The following is a 19377-nucleotide window of genomic DNA, read 5'->3' as shown; positions in this document are numbered from 1 at the left end:
CCTGGTGTCGACATTTAAGAGAAGAGTACAGACAGATTATATTAATTTCCTGGGGGGGTACAAATGACCATGTACATGTATTCAGTCTCCATTTATCTGAATGTGTGTGTGTGTGTGTGTGCGTGCGTGCGTGTGTACTTCCGTGCTTCAACCGGTGTGTAATATTTAGATTTGAATTTCCTTTCGGAATTCTGATTCCTTTACTTAAAAACAGGTTTTCATGTTGTTGTTTAGTTTTTCTTTTGACAAAAAATATTGGGATGGGCTCCAATGAGAAACAAGTGATTATAAATAACTGCAGCCTGCTGTGGCAGTTTGCCTGCACTCATATCTTGGGAAGAAAGTTAATGCGTATTAATGGAGCCTATAAAAGCAACTAATTGAGCATTCCGGAACTTGCTGAGTTTGGCATCTGGTGTTGACATTCTCCAGCACCAGGACCTCCACCAGACTGGGTTTATTAGCTCTCTGAACTGGGATGTAGGTCAAGCCATTAAAAGCAGGAAGGGCTCTTTCACAAAATATTGAAACAGCCTAATGTTTGACACCTGATCCGTGAGGGTGCATAGGGGACACGTGCAGCGGGCTGTTGTGACCAGGTTTAAGTGTGGACGCATTTGATAATGGGTTGCCCCCTCAAACGTTAATCCCAGTTTAGAACAATTTAATTGAGCACAATAAACTCCAACCATATGTGCCCCCTTAAAATCAACGGTGTTCCGAATGAGTGCCAATGCACACTAAGAGAAGATGCTGTGAAAATCTGGTCGTGTGTGCAACATCTCAAACTACATTGACAGCTCGGATACTAAATGTTTGTATTTTGCTAATTTATCCGAGTTGTTAAACCAAACAGATTTAGCAGTTTCTCAATTCAGTGCCGAGCCCAAACAGCTACAACTAACAAACAACAGATCCTAGGCAACCTTTGGACACATTGTGAAATTCACCATGCTTCCCCATTTAAACGCCGCACATCTTGTCTATCCATCAAACCCTTCTCCATATGTCCACATGAACAGCATCCGTGTTTCCGTCTGTTTGTGAAACCGCATGCGTGTCTTTGTTAGGTGTCACACACGGGTGCAATTTCACACGCACAAAGAGGCAAACAAACCACCCAAAAATAAGGTCAAGCACATTCCATTACGGCAGCCAACAATTTTTTTTTTGTAATCAGCTTCAGTTGGACGTTATTAAAGAACTATAAGCCCTCAGATAGTAAATCTCAGTGACCTTGAAGACACCAGAGGAAGTGCACATCTGTAAACCAATCATTGCACGGCTGCCCCTGTCAGCCACGCTCCCTGTCACACAGCCTCTGCCTGCCTCTCTGGATGCCAAACAGAGGGAAAGATACAGAAAGAGAGAGACCCGATCTGGTGGTATGACTGGAGTCTTTTACAGAAGTGTCCATCGTGGATTTAGTCATTTTAGTCATTTTAGTCATTTTTAGCAGATGCTCTTATCCAGAGCGACTTACAGTAAGTACAGGGACATTCCCCGAGGCAAGTAGGGTGAAGTGCCTTGCCCAAGGACACAACGTCAGTTGGCATGACCGGGAATCGAACTGGCAACCTTCGGATTACTAGCCCGATTCCCTCACCGCTCAGCCAACAGACTCCCTACACTTGCTTGGCCGTACACTCCGTACACTTGCTTGGCCCGCAAGTAGTTTCACCGTACCAGACCCTTTCTCTAATGCAAGGGCGCTCCAGAAGGGGTGCCTTCATGTGGAGTTGTTACAGACCTATAACGTCAAGATCCATAAGAATAATGATACTGCAAACCTCAGCATTTCCTCCCCTCACTGCAAACTGCTCTGCTCACCAGCAGCACAAAGATCAGTGTTATTATGGATTTGCTGAGAAATCAATTTTGTGAATACTAATGTCCTTTAAATCTTCCACATCCTCAGAGAGGAAGAGCGCGTCTGCGGGATGATTTCCAGCTGTGTCAGAGAGCTGTCTGCCCACTCCTGGCAGGGATTATTGAAGCAGGTTCTTCAAGGCCACGGTGGAGACAGCCTGGAAATGATCAAGTGGATCCCGGAGCGAACGCAGGGTTAAGACCACTGTGAAGAAGAAGGCTCACTACAGTGACTGATATCTGTACATTAGTAAACATCCGGTGAACTGACTCCCTACTCTTGGCCTTGCCAGAGATATAAGTGGGACTATAATTTTGTGCTGCATCCGGGGTTAGAGATTAGCATGGCGCCATCAGCAACGCTGCAGTCCTTCTTCAGCCTGCTCATGCTGTCAAGATGCCTCCTCCCAGCTTGTCAGGTGCTCCGGCGCTGAGCTGTAAAAACCTTTTCCCCTCTCCTTAACAACTGCAAAACAACACGCACACACCCCTTCGGAGGTGCCCACATTTCTGAGGCCTTTGACAGGACGTGCTGCAGGCACAAATTGTAATTCATAAAGGTTAAGGGGGTCAATGCCTTTTATTACGAGTCTGAGTGCATCCTGCTTGATGGGGCGGGCATGCAAATGGAACGTCTCGGAGTGTTCTATGCAACGGATCCGACAGGGAGAGAGTGCGTGCCTCAGTGGGTGAGGGAGAAGATGGGAGGCGAGGAGGAGGGGGGAGGAGGGAGGGCAGGGCAGGGGTGGGGGGCTGTTCTCTCTTCACCTTCCTCAGCTATGTGGACCCAACTACTGCAGTGCTGTTAATTGGACACTAAGACAGTGACCTCAGGTGGTTAACGAGAATTTTGACACGTACTGTCTAGTTTTTTTTCAACCACTACATTGCTAAGTAGTATATGTTTCTATGTTGAAAAATTATGTATTTGAGCTCTAGGGCATGTCTTATGGACCTAGGGTATGTACAGTAGCTCAACATAATTACTAAACCAAGCAAAGCATCATTTAAGAAATATATTTTATCACATTTAAATAAGTATTACAACTGAAATGTGATTTTTGTTTTTTATGAAGGATAAACTTGAATTTTGCACCGTCAGACTAACCCCAGACATCTTACATCGTACACTTTATAATAACCTACCGAAAAGACAGTATCATGTTTGTGGCAGAAACAGTGAAAAACGAACAAACCAACACTTTAGCGTACTGTATAAAATAATTCACCAGCAGCCACCTACAGAGTGGACGCATCAAAGAACATCTTTAGACTCAATTGCACCCTCTGTTGGACATCTCCAGAACTACTTACAGGAAGGTGTCAAAGTGGAAGTAAACTGTCCTTTCCATGTCAGGGGGGTAATGAGGCTGTATTAGGATGTTTAATTAGTTGTATTTAACTTGGCTCACTGATGTATTGAGTGACAAGTGGAGGGAGACCCATGCAGTCAAATTAACCTACAGAACTCAATGGATGCAATTGTACTTTACAAATTTCAGAAATTAAATAACTTTCTCAACTGTTTCAACTGTTGTTACTATCCTGGTGATCCCCGTGCGACTGTTGATTGTGTTTTCTGACAGACATGGGAGTGTTTTCCACATTAAGAGTGATTCTAGGTCATCCTCATGAGATAAAGAGGATATGACTTCATCTCCCGGTGCACCTGCAAAGATCATACCAGAGGAACCAGTGGGGGATTCCTTCCTGTAGCTACAGCAGCAGCATAGACAGGCTCCCTGTGCTCATTACCTTTGCCTCGCCGCTCCAGCTGCTGCCTGGTGCGCCATTCATCAACATTACAAATCCTCCTGGTGTGCAGCTCCACCCTCAGCCTGAGCGCTCCTGGTGTGCAGCTCCACCCTCAGCCTGAGCGCTGCAGAGACAGGGCCCTGGGACATCTCTGGGTAGAATCTGAGACTTGAATTATTTCCGCAACAGGTGGAGGGCAGAGGAAACGTGTGGTGTGCTTCTCATCTCAGGTGCACGCTCAAACATATGAGCAGAGTTTAGTAGATTTTGTTTTTAAACATTATCCTCTCGTAAATGCAGATTCAAAGGAGGTGTGATTGGAAGCAAACTCTTGTTCTTCATTGTTGAGATTCTTTATCTTAACATCCTCACTTGACGTTTAGGTGAAGGGATTGCTTGAGTATCTTAATTTAGATTTATCTGATCTAAATGCCAAGTATATTGTTTAAATGTCTGGTTTAATAAAGTTGTTGCGAAATGACCTTGCTTCCTCGTAAACTCTCCATCCGGGTATCTATAAACACCAACTTGCGCCTGCGCTGTCGTTCACTGTGGTTCGTCCTCTGCAGTCGGTAAGTGTAATGGAGGATTCAATGACAATTTTAACGTAACAAATCGGGTCTCATCCGTCTTTAAAACACAGATCTGTTCAATTTCACTGAGGACTGCATGTAGTACTGTAGCAAATGTGCATTCGGTTGTGTTTATTTTCTATGCCAAGCGTTTATTTCCGCATTGACCTTACTTCTGTCTTCTATCAGAGAGACCCGGGCTTCAATCAAATTTGATCTACTAAGTTAACTACACTACCTAAATTGGAAAATGTATGCCTGTGCAAAGTTCGTCTCCACGCCGGCGTTGGTGAGTTGTTTCCATTATGTCTGAAAGTGCATATTTCCTGCGAGTATATCTCCCTATATCTTCAAATGGGGGGCCTGGTGGTGAACTTGATATAGACGTCTGGCAAGGGTATTAGCTAGCAAGCTAGCTAGCAGCTATTCTCTACAATCACTTTCACTATAATACCCATAGATAACTCGTCCAAACCAGCACATATGTCTAGCTTATGTTGGGAAAATGGGAGTTTGGTTAATGCACATTTAACGTGGTGTCTTGCTGTAGATTGATCTGTGTAGTTGAATTAGCATGCTAGTGGCTAGCTAACATTAAAAGGTCATCCTCCCCTTTTGGACTAGCTCACAAAGTGACAGACTTTTGTTTGCATTGGTTTGGTATGCACAATAGTTGGTCTCTTTACTTGTAATTTTGTATGCAAGGCTACAATTCCTGTTAACCCAAGGTCATGTTTTGCTTCCAAACATAACTTATGTTGTTCCATAGCACCTAGTTAACTAATTTTTTGCAAGTATTGTTTAGAAGTGCATGTGTCAGAAGAAGATATTGCTCAAAAGGCTAGGAGAAATATCATGCAGTGTTGTATTTTGACTTTGGGAAAACTTGGTGTAATCAACTGAGTTGACAGAACAGACAGACTGATGACATTTCAATGACAATAGTGCCATTTGAAGGTGCCTCCAGAGCTGTGCATATGGAAACAACTGCTGGCTATGATAAACTATATTGCCTTCATGAGATTTAGGCTGAAAGTGTTTGTTTTGTGTGCAGATCCGTGCTGGTTCCAGGGCTCTATACAGGCCCCTCTCTGCCTCGGTGGTGTCCAGACCTGAGGTCAAAAATGAGGTGAGTCCAACCTTCCATAGCTACACATTCGACCTCGGATCAAAAAGTTTGTCGTCTCGTTGACGAATGACAACCGAAATGCGTCTTTCCCTCTTAACCCTTGTGTTATCTTTGGGTCATTCTGACCCATCAGTCATTGTTACCCACCGTCGTATTGCGACAACTTTACTGCATACCAAAACAAAGTGAAGCATTTTCTTTTAACCGTCGGGCTGTCTCAGACCCTCCACATTGTGATGGTTAAAAGAAAATTATTTTTATTTGTTTTTGTATTGGGTACAATTGGGTAAACACAACGATGGTTCGTTATGAACCTTTGGGTCATGTGGCCCGAAGGCAGCACAAGGGTTAAAAAAAGAAGTCTTCTGTGTTGCAGAACACAGCCCTCGTGCCCCTGAGCCCCTTCACCCAGGCAGCACTGCGAGGCTTTCAGACCAGCTCTGTGAGCAGGGACATCGACACCGCTGCCAAGTTCATCGGTGCCGGCGCTGCCACGGTCGGAGTAGCCGGGTCCGGCGCCGGGATCGGAACAGTGTTCGGTAGTCTTATCATTGGATACGCCAGGTGAGGAAATGCCAGGACTTGCAAGGTAGACTCTGCCGAGTCTGCAGTTTCCTCAGTGGTCTGAAATGAACGGATTTTTCGAGCGTTTTTAGTGTTTAACGCCGAGTTGTTCTTGTTTTTGTAGGAACCCATCCCTGAAGCAACAGCTCTTCTCTTATGCCATCTTGGGATTCGCCCTGTCTGAAGCCATGGGTCTTTTCTGTTTGATGGTAGCGTTCTTGATCCTGTTCGCTATGTAAAAACATTCTGCTGTCAATAGAAACACTTCAATTACAGATGTGACTACATATTTTATCGTGGCTACCAAAAATTGTTCTGTGTAGGTGTCATGAAAATGTACATTTTCAAGTTTCGGACACTGTCAAAATAAGGAAAAATACTGTAAAAATGTAAGCAATTACACAATTAAAATGCATGTATTTGACTATTTAAATTATGGCAGTACGTTTTCTATGTTTGGAATCATGTCACCGCAGCCATAAGAACAGTTGGTTTGAATGTCACCCCGGATTCCACAAAGGAGAGAGGATCAACCTGATCTGTTTACCAATTTCCTTAGGCATCATATGCTGGCTTTTGTGGGTCTGCATAGCTTTCTTTGGGTCAACTGCAGATCATTAGCAGTATGTAAGTAGGCAGCAAGTGATGCTCTTGCTTTTGTAAATGGCATTAAAAATAAATCTAGACAAATTTGATGGTGCTAAGTAGTGGTCTGTAGTTATTTTAATGCTGAATGAACAGAAGTGAAGAACTAGACCTGCACGTGTATCCTATCCACTACCAGTTTTTATTCATGTGCTAAAAGCGAGGGCAATACTTCTCGGCCTCTGCAGGCCCTTCATCCGGGCTTTCTCACAGAGAGGCTATGAAGTTGTCATCATCTGATCTACGTTAAGACACACTTGCTGTTTCCCCACGAACAATGCTGCATCACAATTAAATGATTTATGGAATTGTAATACTGTGAGCACGTTGTAAAAAGATTAGTTTAAACAAAATACGTTTAGACTAGTCATATGTTTGATCAATTGGACATTCCTCAACTTTACCTTGAGAAACCGCTTTATTAATCTCCAAGCGGGGAAATTTAGTGGCGGTGTGTGGGCGCTTTTAGTGATAAATTATGGGAGAGGCATATCGGAAACCATTCCAGTTTTCTGATGAATACTGCCATGTGATCCGTCCAACGGTGACAAGCTGCCAGCAATAATATGCAGGTAATTGAGGAAAGAGTGAAGCCGAGTGATGGTGACGTATACGGAAGACTCCTCACTGAGTTCGCGAGAGTTTGGTGTCGACGTGGGATTTCAATATCAAGGGTTGAGCTCCTGGGTAAGTGTCTATTAAAACCTGACAACGGACATATATCGTATAAGTGATAGTTGTTTGGCATTAATAGGAATGTATGGTTGTTAGTCAAAGGTGGGCATGCGTAAAGAGCCTGTTGTCACACTATTAACAATAATAAATAGAGCTAACATGGCGACGGTGCTGACTTGCAGCTGCTAGCCCCGAATGAATAGGTCTGTTCGTTTGATAGATATTGCTGCACTGAGAGTGTGGAGTCTCAAATACACGGTGATGGATTTGTCAACAATGTACATAATCCGCCCAGCTGGTGCGTTAAATGAAGTAAAACAAAAAACTCCCATGGGCGGTGAGATATATGGGTGTGTAAACAAAACCGCCCACAGTGTTGGCACTTTATTTCAAGATGGGTCTTTAATCAAACTTGTGCGTGGATTAACCCGTGTCATAATGTTTTTGATGCATTTGTTAGCATAACATGCAGGCTACACTAAACGAGACTGCCAACGGGGCTGTAGCAGTGGCAGTAGTAGTGTGGTGATTCTGTTTTCGAGAAGCTATTAACTGCACAGTGGCTGATGAGTCAGAGACATCGGGCAAAACACTAATTCCATTTAATGACATTTTGAATATGAGAGAACATTCGCATTAATCATCATGACCCACCGCCCTTTCTAAAATGTCATCTAAAATGGTCACTGTCGTTTAAAAAGCACCATGATGTTCTCTACTCAACTATGATATCTAAAGTGTGCACATCTTTTGATTTTCATTTCAGGGTGTAAAAGGAATTTCTGACTATGAGTGATGAAAAACCTTTCTTATGCACTGCTCCTGGGTGTGGACAGGTGAGGAAAGTGGGGACAGTGTCAATGTGTATTTTAAACAATTTCCTTAATTTTAAACATGACCCAGTCTGTTCTGTTAAGCACGTGCCTGAACAACCATTATATCTTCCGTAGAGATTTACAAATGAAGACCACTTGGCTGTCCACAAGCATAAGCATGAGATGACACTGAAGTTTGGTCCTGCAAGGAATGACAGTGTCGTAGTTGCAGGTAAGCATTTAAAATGTGTACGGAATAAGGAATTGTTTTTATTGAGCAGGTGTGAGTAAATGTCTTGTGTTGTAGACCAAACACCCACGCCGACTCGCTTCCTGAAGAACTGTGAGGAGGTTGGACTGTTCAATGAACTAGCCAGTCCTTTTGAACATGACTTCAAAAAAGCTACTGAAGAGGACATTAAAAAGGTGATTAGATAGCCATTGCATGGACCTATTCAGTGAAACAGATTGTCACACTGTCAGACTAAGTAGTATTAGATATTCACTGGTAGTACTACATTAAGTACACACTGGCAGTATTAAGTAGTACTAAGTAGGCACACTCGTAATACTTAGTAGTATCACAGTAAATACACACTGGTACTACCAGATACACACTAAGTGCAGTACTAAGAAGTACCACACCGTTTGTACTTTGCCGCATTTACATACTTAGTGATTAAATCGGATTTATTGGTCTTATCCAATTCTAATTATTTTAAATAATGTTTTGTCCATTCATGTTATTTCTTTTACATGTGACCAATAACAGATTCCATAGTGAACTGGTCACGATCATACGCACAGCTTTTACAGTTTCATGTATACGTTTTTGTGCAGGGCAAGTAAACACATTTGAGAGCAGATCATAACTAGGATAATGAAAAAGAGAGACACATTTTTAATTAGCACAGATTTGTGACGAATGTCGATCTGGAGTGATGTAAAAGTCGTATGCATTCCGATGTGACCTCAGACTGAGGTCACATTGCAAAAAGTTTCCTAATGTATCTGAGTCACAAATATTAGGATTTTACCTACTATTGCTTGCAGTCTGAACATAGGTAGTACTAAGTAGTACTATACACACTGGTAGTACTAGGTAGTACTAGGTACAGACTGGTAGTACTAGGTACAGACTGGTAGTACTAGGTAGTACTAGGTACAGACTGGTAGTACCAGGTACAGACTGGTAGTACTAGGTACAGACTGGTAGTACTAGGTAGTACTAGGTACAGACTGGTAGTACTAGGTACAGACTGGTAGTACTAGGTACAGACTGGTAGTACTAGGTAGTACTAGGTACAGACTGGTAGTACTAGGTACAGACTGGTAGTACTAGGTAGTACTAGGTACAGACTGGTAGTACTAGGTACAGACTGGTAGTACTAGGTAGTACTAGGTACAGACTTGTAGTACTAAGTACTCGGTACAGACTGGTGGTAATATGTACAGCTCGGTTAGTACTAATTGGGCCTCTAATCTAGTCTGTTGGTGACATTTAGCCTGTTCTGTCTGACACAGTTACCTTTGGATCTGTCGCCTCTTGCGACACCAATGCCTCTTGCGACGCCAATTATGCGAAACAAAATGGAGGACCACTCCGCTCTGGAGCCCCACCGGGACAGTCCACTTCCCCATCCAGAATCCACCACCTGTGATGACAAGGTAAACTGGGCCGGTGGCTGTGGTACTTCCTACAGACACCCTGCAGAGATCCCGCTTCAATGGAATATGCAGACTAGATGGCGCTGAGCAGTCATACTTGTGGACAGTCCACATCCTCTCTCATTAGACGGCCTAACAGAACCTCAACACTGCAGCTCAGTGAGGTGTTCGTCTGCACGGCCAGCCTTTCTAATCGATTTCTAAATAGGGGAGTCAGATGGCTGAGCGGTTAGAGAGTCGGGCTAGTAATCTGAAGGTTGCCAGTTTGATTCCCGGCCGTGCAAAAATGACGTTGTGTCCTTGGGAAAGGCACTTCACCCTACTTGCCTCGGTGGGAATGTCCCTGTACTTACTGTAAGTCGCTCTGGATAAGAGCGTCTGCTAAAATGACTAAATGTAAAATGTAAATACCAAATACTAATTTAACGCTAAATTTGACCTTTTAGGATTGGGTTGAGTTCTAAGTTGTGGGAATACAGTGAAGATGTCCGCGTGTGAGGCCCTCTCCAGCCATGCGTGGGGGGGTACTGCACACACTCACAGTGGATCTTTGCACTCCAGACTGGGTTTGGGAGCTTGTGTTGTTCCATGACCTCCCTGTCTGCTCCACAGTATAACACGATACTAACAGTACTGCTCACAATAATTTCATAAAGAATTCATTCACGTTTATTTCCCCTCCAGCTGCCTGGATGACTTGTTTAGAAATACAAATACTATCATAATACAATATGTAATACAATTACAATACTGTCAGATTTTTTCCCCTGTGTATTTTGTTACCGTGCTAAAAGCAAGGCAAGACTAGGCACGTCTTTGTTCACAGCGTAGTTGAATTCATGAAACGTTTAATGCAAGGTCTCGTATGGTGTTTACAGGAGGTTTCTCTGCAGCTGACCTCACTGCCAACATCCACTATAGTTCGTCCTGCATCACTCCAAGTCCCAAATGTACTCCTAGCGACTTCAGATGCTAGTGTTGTAATACAGCAAGCTCTCCCATCGCCAACATCTAGCTCTGTAATTACCCAAGTCCCATCCTCTAATAGGCCAATAGTGTAAGTAACTCGATAATGTCTTCTTTTTTTTTTTTTGCATCCTCACTCAGTTTTAGTTTTTTAGTTTTTTGTTTGGTTTCTCTTGGTTGCTTCTATAGAATTACTTTTGTGCTGTTGAGTGATTTTGCATTTCATGGCAAGATGGTTTGCTGATCATTTCGCTCTTTTGGTTTCGTAGTTAAGAGTTCAAAGACCATAATGATTTATATCCTAATTTCTCTGTTCGTGTGCTTGAGTTCCACTTCAAAACCCCATCAGAGCTCTTTGTTCTTTTTCTGTGTTACTAACTGCTATATCATAGTGAGGTGTTGCCATGCAGCTTCAAGCATTTACCGTAAGGCTGCTCCGTTGCTGATCGTTGTTTCCCGAGTGACAGAGATGTGTTTTCTCCTCCTCTCCAGTCCTGTGTCTGGAACGTTCCCCGTGCTCCTGCAGCTTGCTAATGGCCAGACCCTGCCAGTCACCATCCCCGCCTCCATCACCAGCTCAAGTGTACATATTCCAACTGCCATCCCTGTGAGTATAGAGCGATGCCTGGCCTGAAGCCATCATTAACGGTGCCTTCTGAGGAGAGAAAATGTCAGATCTTCAAGTTTTTTTGTTGTTGTTTGTTGTGAAGAAGTGTTTTTCACTTTTCCTATCCAGGCACTGGTGATTAGTTACTGTCGTTTATCAGTTCAGCTTCCCTGGGAGCAGCACTCTCTGTTTACAGCATTGGCACCGCTGATGTTGGCATTGCAGCGGGTTGCCGGCAAAGATGGTTGGACTAATGGGCCTTAGAAGAGAGCAGCTGTATGTTACTGTAGCGAAGGCACCGTGTTGGCCAAACGACTGCAGCTCCCCAGTCCAAGATACCTCCCTGACATTTATCCTCGTGTCATTTGAAGCATCGCCGCAGAAATGCTGGCGTCGTGGCCGTACCGTATGCCAATGACTGAACGTCGCTGCCTGTGAGGATGTCTAAATAGAGGACTAGGGTATAAGGTTGTCAGCTAGCGTCCAGTAGAGTCTGGTTTTAGCATGTTCTCGCGGTGCCCTGTGAGAGGGAGACAACTGGCAGGGCCTGGCCTGCTGTTGTTCTCCCTGGCCTGATTGTCTGTGTGGAACACTGACTGGCCTGCTGTTGTTCTCCCTGGCCTAACTGTCTGTGTGGAACACTGAGCAGCAGATGATCGCTTCCTGATGGCGGCGCAGCGGGAACAAGACCTCCATCTTCCCGCTCCGTGGTGAAGGCTCTTGACAAGAGGAGAAGCGAGAAACCGAAAGGAGAAAAAAAAAAACACGCCATAACACTGATGGGGGGGGGGGGATTTTTTTTCGCTCCCTTTTCTCTCTCCCTGTCCTCCCTCTCTTCCTCCTCCCTCCTCCATCTCCTCCTCCTCCCCTCCTCCCTCCCTCCTCTCCCTCTTCCTCCCTCTCTCCCTCCTCCTCCTTCTCCTCCTCCCTCTCTCCCTCCCTCTCCTCCTCCCTCCTCCTCCCTCCCTCTCCTCCTCCCTCCCTCCCTCTCCTCCTCCCTCTCTCCCTCTCCTCCTCCTTCTCCTCCTCCCTCTCTCCCTCCCTCTCCTCCTCCCTCCTCCTCCTCCCTCTCCTCCTCCCTCCCTCTCCTCCTCCCTCCCTCCCCCCTCCCTCCCTCCCTCCCTCCCTCTCCTCCTCCCTCCCTCCCTCTCCTCCTCCCTCTTTCCCTCCCTCCCTCTCTCCCTCCCTCTCTCCCTCCCTCCCTCCCTCCCTCCTCCCTCTCCCCCTCCCTCCCTCCTCCCTCTCCTCCTCCCTCTCCTCCTCCCTCTCCTCCCCGCCCGTCGTCCATATGCTCTCCACACAGGCAGGCCGACAGGCAGGCAGAGGCTCATCAGCGTGCACACGGCATCTCCATGTGGCGCTGCCTCCACAACATAACAGGCCATCCAGACTAATGAGGCTGAGATATGGGGAAACATGGAGCGTGCGGTGTGTGTAGGGGTGTGTGTGTGGTGTGTGTGTGTAGGGGTGTGTGTGTGGTGTGTGTGTGTGTGTAGGGGGGTGTGTGTTGAGAGGGGGGGGGCTGTTCAGCATCTCACTGGGAAAGACTAATTTTCCCTGTGCTGGTCTCTCCCTGTGTTTGTCCCTGTGCTGTCAGCTTGTCAGACCCGTCACCATAGCGCCCAACGTCCCCGGTATCCCAGGACCCCCTTCTCCACAGCCTGTCCAATCAGAAGCCAAGCTGGTAATTGTTTCTACTTCCTATCGCGTCATGCACATCAGGGGTTGCGTGTGTGTGTACACACACACACGCAACCTCCAAGCTGGAGGTAAAGGTGATTCACTATTCAACAACTGTGTACATTTGTGTAATGTTACCAAATGTTTGATACCCGATACTTGTGCTGTGTGAGTATTTACCTGCTTTGACCAGAAGAGGGAGCCGTTGTTGAAAAATCCCAACTTGATCGATTGACTCTCCGTCATTCCTTTAATCTCCTTCCGCATTCCCATTTTCGACTTAACAGTGAAACAGGAAATGATTGAGGTGGCCACGTGCAGCGTTGCAGCATGTGTTTCCTCCGAAGACAGTCGCTGTTGTTATTTGACCTTCCTGTCGTGGTTTAACAGCAGCAGAGCAGCGGTGAAGGTGTGCATCCCCGCGTGTGTGTGAGTGCTGATGGCTGAAGGGCAGGGATATGGAGCGTGGGGAGGGGGATCAGTGGCACTGTGATGAAGCACGTATCAGGGAACCTGTAAGTGCTCACAGCATGCCACTCCTCTGGAAATTAACAGGTAAACCGTAGCCTGAGGGGAGGGGGGCTGGGGGGGGGGGGGAGGGGCTGGGGGGGTGGTTATCTGGGGAGAGGAGGAGGGACGGGGGGGGTTGTTTGGAAGAGGGGGTTGCTGGGATTGCGGGGCGCCAGGATGACAAACGCAGAGACGGTGTTGTGCTCAGCAGGCCGTCGTCGGGACCAACCAGAGGGGGGGGGGGGGGGAGGGGGGCGGCGCTGAGAACCAGCTGGGGGCGTCCTGGCACGTGCTCAGAAAGGCACATTAAGTCAGTCTCACCCTGCATGGAACCTTTTGTTCAGCAGAATCCTGCCTGACCTGTACCCCCCTCCCCCCCCCCCCCCACCCTGGGTACACCCTCCCCCATCACCCCCCTCCCCCACCACCACCCTCCGCCACACTCAGCTCATCAGCAAACACCTAATGAGCCCACGTCAAGAAAACAGCCCCCCCTCCAGCTCGCCCCCCCCCCGCGCGCTCCTCGCCCCCGCACGCCTCTCCGGGGGCAGGGAGACGGCGCTGTACAAGGACTGATGATGCTGCAAAGACCACAATAATGATAATTAACTTGCTGAATTTAGAAGATTATGCTGTTAATTAGTTGCAAAATAAAGATAAGTAATATAGTAGCAGATGGTTGAATAACACCCATGAGATGGAGGGTTATTACACTGATGAGGTTTCTGTGGCAGCGATGAAATATGAATCTGACTAGCTTTTCCCTCCTTCTATGGGTCCTTCCAGGAGAATAATATCTTGTTTCTGCCAGAAGAGCTTCTGGAAGGGTATTACACGATAAACTAATTTGGTAGATAGATCGGTCTGGCAAAGGTAGTTGTTAGAACAATGTGCTCCTCTTGTTCTCCCCATGTAAATGTATTCCGTTTCACTTTGTTATGGAACCACGAAGGCTCATTCACCTTCAGCTTGTTTATTCACCATTTGACGGTGTTGAATGCCGCCTTTAAATTACAGGCCGTTATCTATAGAGATGTAGCGATATGGACCTGAGTTTTAGTGCATGTTAAAGCTCACTAAACAGTGATTACAAACCGTTTTTTTTTTGTATATATATAATTTTTTGAAAGCTGTGGTCCGAACACGACGAGTCGGCTTGTGGTGTTTGGGCCCGTCGTCGAGGCCGACGTGTTTGGTGTCTCTGCTGGCAGTGCCTCTGGTCGTGCCGGTGACTTTGCTTCGGAGATCGTTTAACGTGCAGTGGTGACAGATGCTGTGGGACATGGTGTAGGGGAGTTGGGCACTGGATGGGAAGTGTGTGTGTGTGTGTGGGCGTTAGCCAAAACATACCCAAGAGGCGCTCTCCCTGACAGGCGGAGATCTCCAGCTCATCAGGGGAATAGAGCACTGGCCATGACAGCTTTCCAGAGGACAGCCAATGAAGTCTTTGTTCTGAAGTCTAATTGGCGATCATCCCCGTTAATGATACCGTGTATTAATATCATCATTTACATCTCTGTGCACGTGATGTTTACTGTCTTTTCTTGTAATGTCCTCACAGAGTTGTCAAGGGACTGTTTGTGGTGTGTCTCCTCGTCAGAAGCCGAAGGCAGCTCTGAGCCCGCAGCTCCCTCAGGTAACCAGCGCCGATGCTGGGGCCGTCCAGAGCAACGCCGTCACCCACACCTCCGCGCCCGCCCCCGCCCCGCCTCCGGCCCCGCCTCCGGCCCCGTCCCCGGCCCCCTCAGAGGAGCCCTGTCCCCAGTCCCTCCAGCAGCCTGCCACCTCCACCACCGAGACGCCTGTAAGTACCACCAGGACCCCCAGTATCAACCAGCACCACCACTAACACCACCAACCCGCCACATCATCAGAACACACTCTGACCCCCCCCCCCCCACACGTAGAGCCCCTCCCACGTCTGCAGCTGGGTGAGTGTGTGAGGTTGTTGTGCGGCGTTGACCTCCTGCCTCCGCCCCCCAGGCCTCCCCTCCGCCCCCCACCCAGCACACCCCCAGCACAGGGGTCCGGCGTCGCAGGGCCACCAGCGAGGACCCGGACGAGAAGAGGCGCAAGTTCCTGGAGCGTAACCGGGCGGCGGCGTCGCGCTGCAGGCAGAAGAGGAAGGTGTGGGTGCAGTCGCTGGAGAAGAAGGCCGAGGACCTCAACTCCATGAACGGACAGCTGCAGGTACGCAACACTGTAGCCAGGGGGCGAGTTCAGCTCCGGTGGCGCTCAGCTCAACATTTGACCGCCGATCAAGAGGTTGCAGGTTCAAATCCCCCCTCTGCATCTCGCTTCAAATGAAATTGGATTTAAACGCGAAAGTGAAGAAATGGTTATTGTGACATCACCGTGAGCGCTCTGACACCGCGCCTCTAGCTCCACTTCCTGTTCGCGCATGCTTGCAGGTGTGCATGTGTGCACTCTTTGTTTCGTTTTTTGGTGTGTGTGCATGAGTGTGTGTGTGTGTGTGTGCTCCGAGTGCTCGCGTCTCCACCGTCTGCGGTGATGAAGTCGTTAAAGGCGATTAAGGACAGGCGCGCGGTGACAGCGGCGTGCGTGCGAGGAGGGGCGTGCGAGGAGGGGCCCCGCCACATCGACACGTCCCTGTCAATAAAGATGTATCCTCCAGATGTCAGCCGCACGCGAGCGTGTCTGCGCTCCCGTCTCGGAATGGCCTGGAATCTCCCAGGGAAAGGTGTCGTTCTGAACCTTCACTTCGCAGGAAGCAATTAGGATGCGACGCTGACAAGTTCGAAACAGTTCACGTAGCTGTTGTCTCTGTTGATAAGTGTGAGCCGGGGGCGCCGTCGACGTTCCACACCATTACATGAGATGTGCTGTTTATTTGCCCGCTGTCTTATTCGTCTATGGAGGCAGAGTAAGACATGAGGGGGGGGGGGGGAGGGGGGAATGCGTAGAATGAAGAGGAGGGGAAGAGGGAAAACCCGAGGTGGGTTTATTCAGTCGCTGTTCCTTCACGGAGGATGGGGGGGACAGGGTGTCACCGTTTGATGGTCATCATTGTTGCCTCCTCAGGGTGAACTCGATGCAGGCGGATGCAGGTGGAGGAGGGGGAGCGAAGGAGGGAAGGAGGAGAGGAGGAGGACAGCGAGGGTGCAGACAGAGAGAGAGAGAGAGAGAGAGGGGCTGTTAACTATGAGGAACGGAACAACTCGTGGCGAAAATTGAATGTCGGAGAACGAAAGTGTTCTTTTATACGAGGGCATTAATCAGCTGTGGGGGGGGGGGGGGGGGGGGGGTTAATAACTCCCATGCCGACACATTGGCTCAGCTGATCAGAGAAGCTGGCTCTAATGATGCACGATTACTTTAACATCATCCTCGACTGGCTTTTTAATGAGGTGTCGGAACACGCAGCCCATAGGTTTCCGGTGCTCGGTGCAGCCCGCTTTCACACTTTCTATTAACTCACAAACTTAGAAAAAAGTTCAACTTCTCCACTCTGCAGTGGGAGGGGCTCCCCCCTCTATATTTAACAGGATCTTTTGTACAGACATATCGATTTCCTGCAGTTTAACTCCTTGTAGTTATGCACTGTGTAAGATAACTCTGTAGCAGATCTCCAGCATAGGAAACTAATAATGTGGGCTTCATTTCAGCCTAGCGGTTCTTTGTTGTGAAATGCAGAGTGGCTGGCTCCAGATAGCTAGTCCATGCAGCTTCTACCAGATGAACACCACAGCCCTGCAAGATAACTGCACCTGCACTGTGTGTAGGGGAGGAGAGAGGGAGGAGGGGGGAGGAGAGGGGGAGAGAGAGAGAGGAGGGTAGGAAGGCGGAGGAGAGAGAGGAGGAGGGGGGAGGAGGGGAGGAGAGAGAGAGGAGGAGAGGAGGAGGGGAGGAGAGAGGGAGGAGGAGGAGGGGAGGAGAGGGGGAGGAGGAGGAGGGGAGGAGAGGGGGAGGAGGAGGAGGGGAGGAGAGAGAGGAGTAGGGGGGAGGAGAGGAGGACGAGGGGAGGAGAGGGAGAGGAGGAGGGGAGGAGAGAGGGAGAGGGAGAGAGAGAGAGGAGAGTAGGAAGGCGGAGGAGAGAGAGGTGGAGGGGGGAGGAGAGGAGGAGGAGGAGGGGAGGAGAGAGAGAGGAAGGGAGGAGAGAGAGAGAACCTCGTCCTCACAGCAGCGGATGTATCGGTAGCGGGAGAGGCAGAGAACAGGGTGCTGGAGAGCTACACAGGATTCTAGCAGCTGTTTTTAAATCTGTCTCACAACAACACACTCCTGCCAGCGTTGGCAAGGCCAAACAGATGGATTCAAATAAATTGGCTGCTTTTAAACTAATAGATTAAGCCGTCCGCAGTCCTCTAAAGGAGAACGGGGTTTAAATCTGCCGTGTAGCGACGGCCCTAAACTGCTCTAAATCCAGTTAAAGTCACCTTGAGGGTAATGCTGCCCTCTTTATGGCATGGAGAGAATCCGAGGATCCCATGGGAGCACTTATGACAGAGGGGAGTAAATCTCGGCTGCATCCGCAAAGTTGTGCTGACAATCGGAACAGCTCACCTCTGACAAGTCTGCTGGTCGGGAGCCAGTAAAGGGCCGTAATTATAGAGCAGGAAACAACATCATTGGAAAAGAGTGCCTCATGGCCACTCCCACCCGCCCACCCCTCCCACCCTCCCACCCGCCCACCCCTCCCACCCGCCCACCCCTCCTCGGATTCTTTTCTCTGGTCTTCCTGCTGGAGGGTGTAGGAGCTGTCAGTGCAGGGATGGGATGGTCGCATGGGCCTATCGCACTGACAGAGCCCCAGAGATCTGAGTGGATGTTATCACTAGTCATAATACCAAATAGAAGCCTGGCCCAGATTCCGGTTTCCGGGAAACGACCCTGGGAGACGGATAATAGACGGATAGAGTCCAGATAATAAAGATAAAAGATGAAGATATGTTTGGTGTTCCAACCTCCACTCGTGCTGTACGACCACAGGGCTGGGGTGGGTCTGTTAGTGAGGGTCGGGGATGCCTGGAGAGAAGGTCATCCTTAGATACGGCCTCTGCCAACACACAGAGCCAGCCACGTCGCTGTGAATGTCAGACTCAAGATTGCCGAGCGGGCTGTAAAAGTGGGTCTTTGTCAGTGGGTGCGACCATAAGGGCGTGTGTGGGTTTGTGTGTGTGTTGTGTGTCCAGGGATGTTTGTGTGTGTGTGTGTTGTGTGTCCAGGGATGTGTGTGTGTGTTGTGTGTCCAGGGATGTGTGTGTGTGTGTTGTGTGTCCAGGGATGTGTGTGTGTGTGTGTGTGTTGTGTGTCCAGGGATGTGTGTGTGTGTGTGTGTATTTGAGAGTGTGTGTGTTCTGTGTCCAGGGGTGTGTGTGTGTGTTGTGTGTCCAGGGATGTGTGTGTGTGTGTGTTGTGCAGGGATGTGTGTGTGTTGTGTGTCCAGGGATGTGTGTGTGTGTATTTGAGAGTGTGTGTATTCTGTGTCCAGGGGTGTGTGTGTGTTGTGTGTCCAGGGATGTGTGTGTGTGTATTTGAGAGTGTGTGTGTGTTCTGTGTCCAGGGATGTGTGTGTGTTGTGTGTCCAGGGATGTGTGTGTGTGTATTTGAGAGTGTGTGTGTGTTCTGTGTCCAGGGATGTGTGTGTGTGTATTTGAGAGTGTGTGCGTTGTGTGTCCAGGGGTGTGTGTTGTGTGTGTGTGTGTGTGTGTGTGTGTGTGTGTGTGTGTGTGTGTGTGTGTGTGAGTGAGTGAGAGTGAGCGCATTACGCCCTCAGTCAGATCTCCTGTGTGAGCGTGTTATTGAGTGCTGTTGTCTGTCTCCCCTGGCAGAGCGAAGTCACCCTCCTGAGGAACGAGGTGTCCCAGCTGAAGCAGCTCCTCCTGGCCCATAAAGATTGCCCTGTAACCGCCATGCAGAGGAAATCTGCCTATCACAGTGAGTAATGTACCATTATGCTCC

General features: G+C 48.2%; 2 protein-coding genes across 2 annotated transcripts in view; both read left to right on the top strand.

The window, feature by feature from the left end:
* Window positions 1–4140: 4140 nt before the first annotated feature.
* On the top strand, window positions 4141–6589 carry atp5mc3a (ATP synthase membrane subunit c locus 3a). The gene is made up of 5 exons (XM_062457932.1): window positions 4141–4196; window positions 4386–4485; window positions 5251–5325; window positions 5702–5889; window positions 6014–6589. Exons 2-5 carry the CDS (start codon window positions 4447–4449, stop codon window positions 6126–6128), a joined length of 417 nt encoding a protein of 138 aa, XP_062313916.1. The 5' UTR covers window positions 4141–4196; window positions 4386–4446; the 3' UTR covers window positions 6129–6589.
* Window positions 6590–7136: 547 nt separating this feature from the next.
* The window catches only part of atf2 (activating transcription factor 2), a 15881-nt gene continuing 3640 nt past the window's right edge, over window positions 7137–19377 (top strand). The window contains exons 1-11 of the mRNA XM_062457892.1: window positions 7137–7221; window positions 7976–8045; window positions 8160–8256; window positions 8332–8450; window positions 9549–9692; window positions 10571–10749; window positions 11151–11265; window positions 12863–12949; window positions 15056–15259; window positions 15439–15645; window positions 19248–19353. Coding sequence (XP_062313876.1) covers window positions 7998–8045; window positions 8160–8256; window positions 8332–8450; window positions 9549–9692; window positions 10571–10749; window positions 11151–11265; window positions 12863–12949; window positions 15056–15259; window positions 15439–15645; window positions 19248–19353 — 1306 coding nt within the window. The 5' untranslated portion in view covers window positions 7137–7221; window positions 7976–7997. The remainder of the gene's footprint in view (window positions 7222–7975; window positions 8046–8159; window positions 8257–8331; window positions 8451–9548; window positions 9693–10570; window positions 10750–11150; window positions 11266–12862; window positions 12950–15055; window positions 15260–15438; window positions 15646–19247; window positions 19354–19377) is intronic.

The sequence above is a fragment of the Osmerus eperlanus genome, chromosome 3 (assembly GCF_963692335.1).
Source record: "Osmerus eperlanus chromosome 3, fOsmEpe2.1, whole genome shotgun sequence".
NCBI classification, from domain to species: domain Eukaryota; kingdom Metazoa; phylum Chordata; class Actinopteri; order Osmeriformes; family Osmeridae; genus Osmerus; species Osmerus eperlanus.
This window is presented reverse-complemented; position numbering and strand designations above follow the sequence as displayed.

Excerpts from the sequence above, each read along its gene's own strand:
- atp5mc3a (XM_062457932.1), top strand. The coding sequence starts at position 4,447 with ATGTATGCCTGTGCAAAGTTCGTCTCCACGCCGGCGTTG. Across the intron at positions 5,326-5,701 it reads GACCTGAGGTCAAAAATGAG|AACACAGCCCTCGTGCCCCT; the intron begins GTGAGTCCAACC and ends TCTGTGTTGCAG. Across the intron at positions 5,890-6,013 it reads CTTATCATTGGATACGCCAG|GAACCCATCCCTGAAGCAAC; the intron begins GTGAGGAAATGC and ends TTGTTTTTGTAG.